At 40.6% G+C, this 15,999-nt stretch overlaps 1 protein-coding gene across 1 annotated transcript; it reads left to right on the top strand.

Moving 5' to 3' along the window:
* Positions 1-11,216: 11,216 nt before the first annotated feature.
* Positions 11,217-14,339, top strand: LOC134635591 (high choriolytic enzyme 1-like). The gene is made up of 8 exons (XM_063484967.1): positions 11,217-11,270; positions 11,540-11,567; positions 11,662-11,712; positions 12,093-12,224; positions 12,467-12,584; positions 13,226-13,404; positions 13,885-13,966; positions 14,207-14,339. The coding sequence occupies exons 1-8, from the start codon at positions 11,217-11,219 to the stop codon at positions 14,337-14,339; spliced, it is 777 nt and encodes a 258-aa protein (XP_063341037.1).
* Positions 14,340-15,999: the final 1,660 nt, after the last annotated feature.

The following is a 15,999-nucleotide window of genomic DNA, read 5'->3' as shown; positions in this document are numbered from 1 at the left end:
TTTTTTCAATAGCTATACAGTTACAGATATAGCACTTCATGATTGTTTAAGCTAAATAATAAATATGGTAGCAGGTTTCTTAGAGCAGCACAAAGTTGGACAGAATGTTACCAGTGCCTTTTTTTAATGCGCAACACATTCAACAAATGCACAAATACTACTTCATAAATACATGTTCTGCATTTAAAATCCTACAAAATTACAAAAGTATGAAAAAATCAAAACCAGAGAGTGGATCATGCCTCTCAAGATTAGAGTGCTACTCCTTCTTGTGCAGGGTGGATTCAATTCAGTGTTTTGATTGAGAAGATTAAAACACCCACAGACTTGAATATTCCCACCACCATCATGATGCAACACAGAGTAATCTGATCAGACGATTTGTTTCTGGTGATTTGTTTTTACATAACTGTTGTAAAAGACTATTATGAAACCTCAGTCATGCACACAATTGAACAATGAGCCAGCGTTTGTTACTGTCATTGTTTGTACTAGTTCATGCTGGCTTTGCCTGTCTGACTAAATAACTATACAAACAGCAAGCTGTCAAGCACTTTCAACTGTGATGTTTAAGGAGCTCCTGGCTGCCAGCTTAGCTTTGCCCTGTTTGCTGGTCTAATGATAAGTAAGAGTTATGGTTTTATATGGCATAACAGTTTTGTTTAATCATAACAAAGGTTTAGACGTCTCAGACACTTGGGGAACAAAAAGAATGAGCAATAGTAAATCATGGAATAACGTTCAGCCACAGTCCCAAAACATATTGCTAGAGCTTTGGTTCTCCAAGTCGCTTTGTCACCCACCTTCACCACAGTTCCTTCATTACATGCCATGTCTGACTCATGTCATATCCATTGTTGGAGATGCCCAATCTGTTTTGTGCTGGAGTGTTGTATGTGCTCTTACTTCTGCTAGTGTGACAGAGGCTTCCCTCGATGAGAGGGAGCCCAGGACACAAAGAGCTGGTTGCTTTGCTAAACACCTTAGTCCTGTCTAGATAAATGGGTAATCCCCCGGCAGGAAAAGTGAATTTAGCGTGAAAGTCAGTGATGAGAGATAGGTCCAGAATACATGACCGCAGAACGTTCCTAAGGGCCATACCCCTCCCAGTCCACCAGATACTGCCACCCTCGCCCGCGCCAGTGAGCATCCACTACCTGCCGAACCGTACAGGCCGGATGACCGTGAAGGAGCCAGGCGGGAGGAGGGGGGTCGGATGGGGGGCACAAAGGGCTGTGGTGGACCGGTTTAACTTGCGAGACATGGACCGTTGGATGTATGCGCCGAAACAGGGAGCTACAGCCGAACCACTGCTGGGCTGATGACAGCATTGATCTTATATGGGCCAATGAAATGCGGAGCCAATTTACAAAAAGTCATAAGAGGTGGAAAAGATGGAGACTGAGGGAGTTCTCTTGCACTGAGAACAGGCAGGAGATGTCTTCAATTGCCGGACTGTGACCTGAGCACAAGGGCCTAATATTAACAAGGGTCAGAGAACACTTGAATAAACACAGAGCTCTAGGAAAGCCAAGTTACCACTAAGAGTGACTTACAGACTGACATGGAGCAGCTGTCCACTAACGCTAACCCTGTTTTAATATTTTTAAGCAATGGTTCAATTGCCAGTTAATACAGTATCCCTGATGAAGAACATCCCTACCTCACCTCCATAAGAATATTAAACGGACCACTCAAGACTCCATTCATTTTCAGTACACTCGCAATGTCACGGTACAGAACCTGAAACGTTGCTATAAAATCTGGGCTGAAGCAGTCAAGATTTGCTACAAATATTAGTGTTCAACCCAGTCAAAAGCTTTTTCTTGAGCTATAGAAGTTAGACCAATATCTATGCCCAAAGGGCTAGAAATTTCCAAAACATCTGAAATTTAAGTGATATTATCACTTATTATCCTGCCAGGCACACAATATATTTGGTCTCTATTAATAACAGAAGGCATCACGTCTCGAAGTCTAATGGTCAGGACTTTGAAAAAACTCTTATAGCCTGTACAGAGCGGAGACCAAGTCGCCAGTTCTTCTTTTTTTTGTGCCTGTCCCGTTTGGTTCTTTAGCCATCAGAATTCTTGTCTGAAAGCCAAGAAAAATGCCTAACGGATTTACTTTACCAAGTGGATCATCACAGCCTTGGCGTATTGGTCCATTTCACTGATCTTTGTTATTATTGTTTTGTTTTGTTTTCAGTTGTTACAGACGGGACAGACATGACTGGGGGATAGGAAAGGGAGAAAGAAAAACAGAGGGGAAGGGGGACAGTGAGAGAGGACACTTAACAGAAAAAAATCACCTGGATCACCTGTTGAGAGAAAAAAAAGAGAAAACAAGCAAAAAAGAGAGGAACATAATAAACACGACACCATTGCATTAATCTAGATACGTTTAAATAACAGTAAATACTAAATGTTGAATGTTATTGTGCAGCACGCAGGCGCACAATGTGCTTTGAGGTAACAGCCAGGAAAGGTGTAGTTTGTGTCTGTGAACACCCGTGTGCACACCTGTGTGGATCAGCGCGCTTGTATTCAAAAGATTTCTCCATGTAACGATCTGCTAGAGGGTGTGGGGAGCCACACAGGCATTGAGGAGATCCAGGCTGCAGACATCCAGAGGTCCCAAGAGTTCGAGAAGCCAAGGAGGACCATCGGAGGGGTATCCGTGCCACCATCCTGGGAAGAGCTGAGGAGAGCCCCAAAAGAGGGGTCACCCAGCAGCCACAGAGCAGAAGCCAGAGGGGGCTGTAGTGACGTGCCCGTGGGCTCTGCCGGCAGCCAGCTGTGCCAGAGTGGACCGAGACCAAGGCCAAGAGGCCAGAGGCCTGAGGGTCCCCCACCGCCCAGACAGGGCCCAACTGAGCCACAGGCACCAGGCCCAGCCAAGCACCCACCGGGAGTGAGCCAGAAGTCGCCAGTTCTTCAAATTATGTCGGTCTCCATACATCCATCAGACCCCAGATCGTAGACGTCGTACTCGAGAGAGTAACATCAGCATGATGAAGCTGTGTCACTTGTGGCCCAAGAACAGGTAGCTCCTGCACCGATAGCTTCTGTTTCCAAGGTGAGCATGATTCTTAATGAAGATGGGTTGGTGTTACGGGGTGCTGAGCCTCAAAGTGCTATACTAGGTAATTCTACAATATTGTCAACACTACCACAATTCCTGTCCCACCTTCCTGACGAACAGAGCAATGATACCGTAACCCCTAACCCTTTGCCATTAAGGAGTTCCCCCAACAGGGGGGAACTGTGCCGTTTCTTTGGGACGACAGCATATTACCGACGATTTTGTAAAAAGTTCTCCTCAGTTGCTGCCCCTCTCACCGACTTAACCAATCCCTCAAACCCTTTCGTTTGGTCTGAGGGTTGCCAACAATCTTTTGAAAGCCTTAAGGGCATACTTTGTTGCACCCCCGTCTTGGCTGCTCTGAACCTCTCTTTACCATTCAAACTGGAAATACATGCCAGTGCAGTTGGGGCAGGAGCAGTGCTTCTCCAGGAGGATAACCAGAACATTAGCCATCCTGTTAGTTTCTTCTCCCGCAAGTTTGATAAATATCAGCTGAGGTATTCTACTACCACTGAAAGGGAGACACATGTTTTGTTGTGGGCCTTGCAGCATTTTGAAGTTTATATAGGGTCAAGTCAAAGTCCATTTCAGTCCTCACCGACAGTGTTGGGAAGGTTATTTTTAAAATGTATTCCACTACAGATTACAGAATACACGCCCCAAAATGTATTTTGTAACCTCTTCTGTTACGTTACTCAATGAGAGTAACGTATTCTGAATACTTTGGATTACTTAATATATTATCCTGCTTTTTACAACTACATGAATGTACTATTGCTGTGTGATTTATTACTATTACTGAAGGTTACTCGCCATACCAATACCAACCAGATTTTTAAATCTTAATATAAATGGAGTAACAGTAGGTAGGGTGGACATTAGGGTAAGGCTGCACTTTTTGCAGTGATCTCGTATAGAAAACTATTCCCCGCATATATAAAACAGGTCCGCGGCTCCGAACCATAGTAAAGGGACCTCTGGCTAATATGCTGGGTTCTGTGTCGGGCTCATAGCCGAAAACTAGCTTTACTTTGTTGTCTGGGTCAACTTTGCTAGCGAGGGACAGAGAGAGGCATTGAAAGGCTGCTCCAACGGAACTTATTGTTTCGGAGGAAAACACGAACACAGTGTACAGTTGAGTCTTTGTACAAAAGGCCACGTAGTTATGGTTTTACTCTTTTCAGCGGTTAGTTTCACTGGTAGTTTTGTAGAGTGGCCAGTAGAGGTCACCCCACCGCTTTGTATGAGAGACTATGGGCAGGGAGAAACATGGGCAAGGCACCTGAGCTTTTCTGCTCCAGATTACCGGCAGAGAATTGGTCATTCCTTGAGAAGTGTGCGTTAATGATCGAAGTAAGTTTGTGATGTGTGACTATGTGATGATAAGATGTGTTTGGGACTGTGTCTGAGGTTAGTGGGGGAATGAGTGTGTTTCTGCCTGTACAGCTAACGGGTGCTAAGCTAAGCTAACTCTCCTGCCGTATGGTTGGGTATAATTGTGTACCGTGTTAGCTCTCTCAGTGGGTCTATACGTGAGTCGTGGGTAATATATGGCCTATAGTATTAAAGGGTATGTTAGTTTATTCCCCACCTGTGTTTATGTTGATGTACTCTTGAGTTATTGATGTGAGCACTTTAGTAATGTAGTATTTTCTTTCTGTTCCTTTCAGAGACCACACACACACCCACACACATACCCACCCACCTAAGCCTGTATGCATACCTGCTCCTATGCCAAAACCACTGTCACTCCCACCTATGTGAAGTCAATACAAGAGTCTGCACTATCCTCGGTGTCATCATTGTCTCCCTTCTGAACATTCATCCGGGCCTTGAGCAGTGCTCTGGCCGACACTCCGGGGAGTGGTAGCTGCAAATCTGAACTAGCACCTTACAGTCCTCCCAGTCCAAGCTATCTACCCAACAGTCTTAATAGCTTACTTACAACTGGGCTCGTCAGGCACTCTTTTTTGATGCAATGGTTATTATTATATTAACATGCTTGCATCTCCCGTTTCTGCTCGGTGACAACTCATACTTTTCGACTCTCCTTTTTCTCCCTCACTCGCACTCACAGACACATAACAGGTATGGCAGTCCATTCTCCCTGTAGCACGGACTACACTGCCCATGAGGCTACATTCTTTAGGGCTATGCCTGTAACACTCTGCCTGTTGCCTCCATATTAAATATTTTTTGAATAATAATTTTTAGAAATATTTCTTCACGTCATTATGCGGGAAAGTAGAGGTGATATGGGCTGCAAGATTGAGACACAGGTATTAGAGCCTCTTAACGCGTGTTTGTTTGGGTTTCCACCGGCGTGGAATTACCAAAAATAGAGAAGGCATAGCCTAACATATGAAACACGAAAAGACCGCCATGTAATCCATTCATTTCAACAAAGAAACTGTTTTCTGAATATCACCTTTTTAAACAGTAACTGTAACGGTTTACAGTTACTCATATTTTCTGTTTTAAGTATTCCGTTACTCCCAAGCATTGTTCACCGATCCCAATCCTTTAGTGTTCCTGTCTAGGATGTATAATTATACCAAATGGCCTATGCATTGGTCACTGCTTATTCAGAACTATGTTCTCGAAATCCATCACAAAAAAGGTTCAGAGAACATTGTAGTAGACGCACTCTCCCATGCTATTTAGACATGTTACCAAACCCCAGGTTCGGTTCTTAATGGGGGAGAGTTTTACATGCCATGAGATGTTCCTTTGCTTTTCTGTTGCTTTTTTCATTCAGGTGTCAAGCCTCCACCTATTGGCCGATTCAAAGCTGATTGGCATGTGTCTGTTGGCTGGTCTGGGCACAGTAGGCCAATCACTGGCCAGGGATCATTACAAAAGAGCAGCTCCCTGGCCAGCTGGGTGTTTCTCACTCATGAGGAACTTTTGTTTGAAGGCTTCTGTGTATGTCAAAACAGAGTGTGTTGGTGGGAGGCTGGACAAGTAAGCTTGGGTTACCCTATACCTATACACTGGCAGCAGAGTTGGGACTGTTACAAACATTAGGTTATGCGGTCGATGTCACAATTGTATGTTTTTACTGACCGTTTTTGTCAAGCAGCTAGACAGGCCTTTTGTTTTGCATATTATTTTATTTAGGCCCAGGGAAGCTGTTGACCTCTTTTTGTTTTATTAATTTCTTTGATTTGGCTCAACTGCCGGGTCGTCCTCCCCCACCCTTTTCTTTTGTTAAGTGTGACTGCCAAAGTAGGGTAAATTATCAGCAAATTCTGCCCAACTGTTAACTTTGCTTTTGTCCTCCTCCTTCACTGATTTTGGTTTTCCAGTGTTGCTGTCTCCACCCTGCCTTAGCTCTCACCATGATGGGGGAGACGTGTCAATGTGCTTTTTTTGTGCTGAGTGGGGTTTTTTTCTGTTCTCATACTGATTCCCGATTGGGGACCAGTAGGAGTAGAGTTTCTTTTTTTTTTCTTCTGGACTGCCCTTTTGTGTTATACATTTCATTGTTTTCTTATGCCACCTAGCCTGACCTGTCTCCCCAATGTGATGTTTGTGTATTGTATGTACGGTAGGAAAGGTCCAAATTTCGATGCAGTCAACTGCAAGCGACAAATAAAGGGATTCATTCATTCATTCAAATCTCTTGAACTGATAACACATCATCAACAAACTTTCCAGATTTATTCGTCAAGACCCGAGACGACAAACAGCTTCAGGTCTGGAAAGTAGTCCTACACTTTCAACAGCCCGAGGCCTTTGGTTTTCAGTAAGAGCCTCCTAAAGTCAACAGGAGAGTACAGATTTTGCCATTCCCAGCTCAGACACGAAACCCTTTCAGACTCCATACTGCTTTCTCCTGCTTTGTTTTCTCCCTTAGCTTTTAATGTTTTAGTACTGCAGTGGGCAGGTTGACAGCTCTTCCTCTTCAGAGACAATTTCAATAAATCTTCATCAAACATATTGTCATCCTCACAAAGATCCTCACACACAGACTCAAGAGTTGTTTCATTCTTCAGAATTCTGTTAAAAAACAGTCATTATTCATATCAGTTTCTATCATAACAGTGCTTTCCACAGCGTGTCTTTTATCCTGCCTTCCTTCTGTCACCCCAACCAGTCGCTGCAGATGGCCGCCCCTCCCCTGAGCCTGGTTCTGCCAGAGGTTTCTTCTGGTTAGAGGGAGTTTTTCCTTCTAACTGTCGCCATAGTGCTTGCTAATAGGGGTTCAAAAGATTGTTGGGTTTTTCTCTGTATGTATTATTGTAAGGTCTACCTTACAATATAAAGTGCCTTCAGGTGACTGTTGCTGTGATTTGGCGCTGTATAAACAAAATTGAATTGAAATTTAATCGAACTGCTCCTCAGATTTTTCATCAGACCTATCACTGCTCGTAACCGGGGCCATTTTCTTTTTCTTTTTCTTTGGTCTTATTATTTATTTATTTATCTTATTTTAAGCTATTAGAAACAGGACAGACATGATAGGGGGATAGGAAAGGGAGAGAGAAAGAAAGGGAGGGAGGGAAAGAAAAACAGAGGGGAAAAGGGACACTGAGAGAAGACACCAAAAATAAAACAATGAAAAAAAAATCAAAATCTGCTGGATCATCCGCTGAGTGAGAACAAAAAAGCAAAAAGAGAGCAACACAATAAACACAACACCACAGCAATAACCTAGATAACTGTAACTAACAGTAAATACTAAATATTGAATGTTATTTTGTAGCACGCAAGACTCACAGCGCACAATGTACTGTTATAGAAAATCTTGAATAAAACTGCAACCACCAGGTGAGCGTGCCCTTGAAGTGAGGTACCTTCCCAGAACGCACATTCCTAAGTTAAACAAACAGCCTTGCTGTGCTGAAAGATGTCATTAGTCAAACATAAATGAGTTCTTCAAGTCCCTATCTCAATGCCAGCATGGCACTCCCCAAAGCTTCCAGTAAACATGACTATTTACATCACACTTCACAAATTGAAAGTGAAATGTTCTGTTTATGAACCAGTAAGACTGGCAGGTACAGTAATGCATCCAAAATTAATGAATGCATAATGAATTCAAAAATAGACCTCCATACTAAGATATAAGATAAGATAAGATAAGATAAGATAACCTTTATTAGTCCCACACGTGGGAAATTTGTTTTGTCACAGCAGGAAGTGGACAGTGCAAAAGTTATGAAGGACAATTAGAATAAAATAAAATAAGAATAAATACAGTACACAACTGTACAGAATAGAATAAAAATAGAATACTATATACAGTAGAATAAAATAGAATAAAATATACAATAGGATAAAAATAGAATACAAATGCTATATACAACTGAGTGAAAAATACAACGGTGCCAGAAAGATTATTGCACATTTGTGTTATTGCACATTTGTGGATGTGTGTGTATGATCAGTTAAAGTCTTTGTTGTGGAGTCTGACAGCAGTGGGGAGGAAAGACCTGCGAAATCTCTCCGTCCCACACCGTGGGTGCCGCAGTCTCCCACTGAAGGAGCTGCTCAGTGCTGTCACAGTCTCATGCATGGGGTGGGAGATGTTGTCCAGCAGGGATGACAGCTTAGCCACCATTCTCCTGTCACTCACAACCTCCACTGGGTCCAGAGGGCATCCTAGAACAGAGCTGGCCCTTCGGATCAGCCTGTTCAGTCTTTTCCTGTCCCCAGCAGAGATGCTGCCGCCCCAGCAGACCACACCATAAAAGATGGCTGAGGCCACCACAGAGTCATAGAAGGTCTTCAGGAGTGGGCCCTCCACTCCAAACGACCTGAGTCTCCGCAGCAGGTACAGCCTGCTCTGCCCTTTCCTGTAGAGGGCGTCTGAGTTATGAGTCCAGTCCAGTTTGTTGTTCAGATGAACACCAAGGTACCTGTAGCTGTCCACAGTCTCAATGTCCATACCTTGGATGTTCAGTGGTTGCAGTGGAGGATGTTTGTGCCTGCGGAAGTCTACCACCAGCTCCTTGGTTTTACTGGCATTGATCTGGAGGTAGTTCAGCTGGCACCAGTCCACAAAGTCCTGAGTCAGTCCTCTGTACTCCTCGTCGTCCCCATCAGTGATGAGGCCGACTATAGCAGAGTCATCAGAGAACTTCTGCAGGAAGCACTGGGTGGAGTTGTGGGAGAAGTCTGCAGCGTAGATGGTGAAGAGGAACGGAGCCAGAACCGTTCCCTGTGGGGCCCCCGTACTGCAGACGACCCTGTCCGACACACAGCCCTGAGTCCTCACATACTGTGGTCGGTCGGTGAGGTAGTCCAAAATCCAGGTAGTGAGGTGATGGTCCACTCCAGAGTTCTCCAGCTTGTCCTTCAGAACCGAGGGAAGAATAGTGTTGAAGGCACTGGAGAAATCAAAGAACATGATTCTCACAGTGCTCCCAGCGGTCTCCAGGTGAGCGAGAGAGCGATGTAGGAGGTGAATGACGGCATCATCCGCTCCAATGCCAGGCTGGTAGGCAAACTGAAGTGGGTCCAGTGATGAGCTCACAAGGCGCCGAAGCTGAGCCAGGACCAGCCGCTCCAGGGTCTTCATCAGGTGGGATGTCAGAGCCACCGGCCTGTAGCTGTTGAGGTCCTATAGTGTCCAATGCTACATGTATTATCTGGTGAGCAAGCTTAGAGGTGTTTTTTGTTGTTACGTGTGAGCCTAGGGAGATTTTCCTTCCCACTGTCACCAAAGTGCTTGCTCATGAGGGTTCATATGATTGCTGGGATTTTTCTCTGTATGTATTATTGTTGGGTCTACCTTACAATATAAAGCCTTGAGGCTATTGTTGTTTTGATTTGACACTACATAAATGAAACTGAATTGAATTGAATTGAATTGTTTCTTCATTTAGTGATTTATATATTATCTTTTATGTAATCGTTTCAAGCACAGCTTTTCTGTTTTTCAGGTTGCACACAAGGGTGCTGTATTTAGAAAAAAATATTTAAAAACTGTTTCCTGGTTTCCATCCCAGCCCTTTGTCTCACTTATCACTGAGCCTTTTGTCATCTATTCAGATATAATCTTCTTTCCTTGCGTGTCTTGTTTACCAAGAATTGATGGAGAAAGTTCTCTGTACTCAGGAGCCAAGGACATATTAGCCTTTGGCCAAAAAAGCTACTGTTAATACCTTGAGCTAAATGTTAAACTCTAACTGTTAAAGAAGATATCCTACCAACCCACAGCTAGTCAGTCACATTGGTTATATCTGTATTTATCTAATGCTACAGGATTTTAAAATGATTATTCATTAATTTATTGCACATTTATCCCAGAAGGTCTGATGAATTGGTTTGTTCAGTTTTCCTTCTTTTGCGTCTTATTTTCATATCTTTGTTCATTTAGACCACAGATTCATTTTGTTTGCGTTTTATGTGAGTATTTCCTTTATCTGATACTTGACTGAATTTCAGAAGGAAGAACTTTAATTTGTAAGCTAACAATGAAAGGTTTTAAAAACTGAGGCAAAAATGTAAATTGAGTACATGCGAGGAAATAAAATGTTCATTTAATTGATTATTCTGCCCAAAGGTAATTACATTGTTAAATGAATTTTATTCCAGCAAGTCTGATTGAAATTTCATTTACACCAGCAATTCTTTCAGTTGTGCCACTTTTCATTGGTATAATTTAATGATCTGAATGCTTACGTCAGCCTCAATATATGTTCGCAACTTCCTTCATTAAAGTTTCCTTCCTGGATAATTGTTGCTGCTTTAGTGTTTCGATATGCGCAAAAAGAAACAAAAAAAGAAACAAAACAAACATAACTAAGTTTAAAAGACATTCCTGAAACCTCAGCCACACCCTGTGTGAGCTATCTATAAAGATGGAGCAGCCGAACACCTGCTGCATCCAGCAACGCCTGGTACAACAGGTAAGCAGCTCACCTGCTCATATCATCTCCATGCATGCTGAATCATCTAAGTAGGGACATCCCAGATAGCTGATTTTCTTCATGTGGATGTTTTCAGTGCAGCGTTTACAGGGGGAGAAAATTCAACATCCAGTTGAACAGAATAAGCTTTTGGGTTTCCCTTATCCAACTTATTTACCTTTCTATTGCAGCAGTTTTATTCATTTAAGGTTTTTTATTAACAGTGCTGTTCAGATTTTGACTGTAGGTTAAGTGCAGAGGACCAACATCATGACTCCAGCCTTCTTCTTCTCCCTCTTCCTCTCAATGATGGCCGTTTGTCTGGTAAGTTGGACTCTTCCAGCAAAGGGATTAAATGTTGTTCAACGCTGCCTGCTGTTCTATGAAAGTCATGCAATTCTCCCAATGTCTGCTTAACATGCTGGTAATGATGGATTTCCAGAAAGTGTTTATCTAAGATTTTATGAGCTTTTAAGCATGAGGCAATTTAAGTATTTTCACATAATAGTTTTTGCTTGCCAACAATAACATTTGTCAGTATGATTTCAAATTGATTAAGAGTAAGTAAATAATTTCCCTTTTTTGTATTGCAGAGGGCTGCTGTCATTAGAGATATAAGTGGTGCGTTCAGTGATCAAATACTTCCAACATACTGAGGTGTTTTTAATATAAGTAAAGTTAAAGTTGATCTGCTGGTTTCATCTTGTGTCCTCAGATGAGACTTTGGGTGCCTCAGCGATCATTGAAAGAGTCAATGCTAACTCATGTAAGTGACAATTTACAAAATAAAACTCTTTTTGTTAACATATAAATTGTGGATGAAAATGAAAAATTCCTGAGAACTGACATGTTAACATAAAATAGACTCCCAACAGTCACAATGATCAATCAACCTTTTGATCATTTATTGGGTTGTCAGCTGTTTTAAGTTACTATATCTTACTTTTTGTACAAGTATTATCATCAAACATTTTCATTGTGCCATCAATAAAGTATCTATTTTTCTATCTGTCTGTCTTTCTATCTACCTGTTTGTACTTTTTTACATTAAATGCTGTACACATGTATCTCTTTGTTTTGACATAACTGAGCAAATGGCAGCTTAAGTAGGGAACATTTATCCACTCTCTGTTTGTTGTTCTGCAGCAAAACCGCTGGTTCATGGCGACATTGTACCTGCTTCTACCAGGAATGCTGATCCATGCACAGCCATTGGCTGCAAGTGGCCGAAAACTGGAAGCTACGTCTACGTACCTGTCTCCATCGGCTCTGAATATAGTAAGCAGTACAAACTTTAACCATTAAACAAGGACTTTAGCTATTTCTTACTTGGATGGAGAGACTTGTAGACTTGTCAAATGCCATCTTTATTGAAGAATAAAAAACAAAAAACAGACTTGGATAATATATATATAATATAGTACCTATATGTTCATGTTGCCAAGTTGAAACAGCTGAAACACATTTAAGGTATTGAACATTGAAGAAGCTCCTCATCAGACTCATATTTGATTCTGCAGGCGACCAAGAGCGCAACATCATCATCAATGCCCTAGTCACCTTCCACGCTTCCACCTGCATTCGGTTTGTCTGGAGGACAAACCACGTTGATTTCATTCACTTCTTCTCTGGACAAGGGTGAGAATGAACTCACTGTACTTAGACTGTATTTGTATTTATATGACAGGACAGGATTGATACGCCCACACCCTCAAAACCCTCCAAAAATGCAAGTGTAAAATTAATAGCATTGCAAGTATTCTGTATCTGTCATCAAAACAGGTTGTTGAAGCACCATTTTGTGTTGACCTTCTACTGTAAAATCTCCAGTTTTTTCACTGTTTGCTACTAGATGAAATGTATAGGGTTGCATAGGAGTGTAAAGACCATTTTATTCGTCTGCTCTTATTTATTTCACATACTATTTGGTCCATTAATTCCAAAAGTAGAGACTGGCACCTTGTAAGGTGATTAGATGAATCTGGTGGGTTATTAGATGATTAAGGGACGACAGATGTTTAAAATTTTCTTAGATTGCTCTGACTGCTTTCTGTTTACTTATTTTGGGTGATAATAGATATCCGTGTATTTTTATTTATTAATATTATTTTAAGTATTATGTAAGATATGATCTTACATATCACATGATCACTGTCATCGCTTTTTTTTTTTTGGTACTTTAGCCTTAGCATGACTAGCTGAAGAAGGATGATGTATAGTGCTGAACTATAGAACACTCCATCTAGTTTTTTTTAAAGTGATCTTATTGTGTATATCAGGTGCTATTCATACGTGGGCCGTCAGAGCCGAGGACAGGTAATCTCCCTACAGAGAAATGGTTGCTTGTATCAGTCGACGGTGCAACATGAGGTTCTTCATGCTTTGGGCTTCCACCACGAGCAGGTCCGCTCCGACAGAGATCTGTATGTGACGATCCTTACCGCGAACATCATCCCAGGTCAGCTCAACTACGCAAAACGTTGGTTACACTTACCTTAGTAGACAATGGGACACATAATCCTGTTTTACAGCAATGTACATATTACATGTAATCTGTGCTTTTCCAAACTCAGCAGATAAAACACTACAGAAAGCACTGCATAGAAGATTTCTTTTGTATTTCTTTACTCCCAAGACTATCAAACAAAGGATCACAGGAGAGATTAGCTAGCATTTCCATGTATACATTCTATAAACTTCTTAGACCTCATGTCATGCATGTAAAAATTAATCGCTAAGAAAGTTTGAAAAAACTGAATGTCTAGTTAGGATGTAAATATTTTAAGTACATTAAGGAATGCAGACCTTTTGGTTATCTAACACTCAGCTCTTTGAAGATTACAGTTTGAGCATTATCTAAGACTGAAGACGGATTTTGAGGTGGAACATTGGGGCAGCATATAAAAACATGTAATATTTTCTGGAAATTTCTGTTTAGGACAAGAGAAAAACTTTGTGAAAGTGGCCACCAACAATTTGCAGACTCCCTATGACTTCAACTCTGTCATGCACTATCGCAGGTGAGTTTCTGTGTGAGGTGGACCTTTTAAGGTTTTATTTTACCTTACATGTTTTACATTTTCCGCAAGAAAATGTAATCCAGACTAACAAAAAACAAAACGCACACACAGTGAGAAAGGGAATTTTAATGTGACTATTCAATACTTTAGGGGCCCATTTTCTTCTCTGTGTTCTTGATATAACCATGGATGATGATGATGGTGGTGTGTGTGTGTGTGTGCTGTTCTTTGTTCTTTCAGAGACGCCTTCTCCAAGAATGGGCAGCCAACGATTGTTGCCAAGTCCAATCCTAATCTTAATTTTGGAAATGCTTTTCAAATGAGTGCCAATGACATTGCTCGTGTAAACAGGCTTTATGGATGCTGTGAGTAATTAAGACACACTCACAAAGAAAATAATTTTTTTTTTGTATGAAGCAAGTACTAACTGGAGTTAATGATTTTTTTTTTTTTTCCAAACCAGAATTTCAGCAAGAACCTTCAACCTTGCATCCAGATACTTCAGATGTCCACACACCAGGATTACATCCACTATACTTCAAAATTATAAAAGAGAATGTGCTGCAAATATCACATATGTGTTGCATATATATATCACATGCAGAGATTTGAAGTTCTGGGTCTTTGTTTTAGAGAGATAAACTGCAGGCTTATATACCAGAGGGTGATGGTATTATCTCACTTTCTCATCTTTTGTCAGACAATAAACTATAATTAACTGATTTCTTTATCTGTGTACTTTGATGATAATTAACTTTGTAACTGTAAATGATGCAGACCAAACCTAGCGAATGCGACATGTTTCAAAAAATATGTTTTGGCAAAACAGCAAAGTGAAAAAATGTGTGAACAACAATCAAAAAGTCAAATCTCTCGTGGAATGATCATGATTGTTGTCTTACTCTATACATGACCAACATATAGTGTGTATATGTAGGCAAGTGTCAGAAGAGGAAGAAGAACCTGACCATTTTTTTCAGATTTTTTAAAAAACTTTTCAGTACATGTCACTTTAAAATGTCTTTTTATTCTTCTTGGTTTCTTCTTTTTATTTGGGGGGGGGGGGGGGGGGGGGGGGATCTTTGGTTTGTTGTTTCCCACTCGTAATAAGTGCTATCAAATTAAATTCCATATTTCAAGCAAAAGGGGGCAGTATTGTTTCATTTCATTGATTGTTTAAGCTAAATAATAAATATAATAGTAGGTTTTTTAGAGCAGCTCAGAGTTATTTTAGAAATATTTGTTGTGCTTAAAGTTGGATAGAATGTTACCAGTGCCTTTTTTAATGTGCAACACTGTCAAGTGTTCTCCGTCTGTGAGGTGCCCACACTTGAAAAAGACCAGACTTTGAATTTCACTCAATTTATTTTTGACCAGTTTCAGGTTCATTCAGGTAGGTAGCTGTTTTGCTAGATAGGTGAAAAACCTGTAAACACAAAAAAATAAAGAACATTTCATTAATCATTCAGATAAATTAAATGCATTATGCAGAATACAAACAAAACAAAAATATATACACTTCAGTAAAGCCATTTAACATGGACAAAAGTATTTAGCTTTAGCTAAACTATCATTTAGCCAAGTTTAAGTTAATTTTACATTCATTGGTTTTTAATCACAGAGCTGAGTAATTTCAAACAACGAAGATGAAATAAACTGTGGTTCTTAAATACACAAAATGTGTCTACCTTGCATTTTATACTTTTTATAAACAATTACATTTTTAAAGTATACATTTTAGATTTTGCAAATATTTTAATAGAGACTTTAACCAAGTATTTTCTTTTACAAAGAATTATTTTCCTTAAATTAAACCAAACATATTTACACTAGTTTTAAGATTTAACCAAGGATTTGGGGTAGCTATTTTTAGTATTAATTAACATAAATATGTGGGAAACACTATCTACATAAACAATTTATTCAAACTTAAACATTCATTTTAATATCAATATAATTTTTTAAACTTAAACGCAGTAACTATTTCCCAAAGCATACATACATTTCCACAATTGAGCTTCCATAGTTCCCAA

Source organism: Pelmatolapia mariae, linkage group LG10_11 (assembly GCF_036321145.2).
Source record: "Pelmatolapia mariae isolate MD_Pm_ZW linkage group LG10_11, Pm_UMD_F_2, whole genome shotgun sequence".
Lineage (NCBI taxonomy): Eukaryota > Metazoa > Chordata > Actinopteri > Cichliformes > Cichlidae > Pelmatolapia > Pelmatolapia mariae.
Note: the sequence above shows the minus strand (reverse complement) of the source record. Positions and strands in the feature narration are given on the sequence as shown.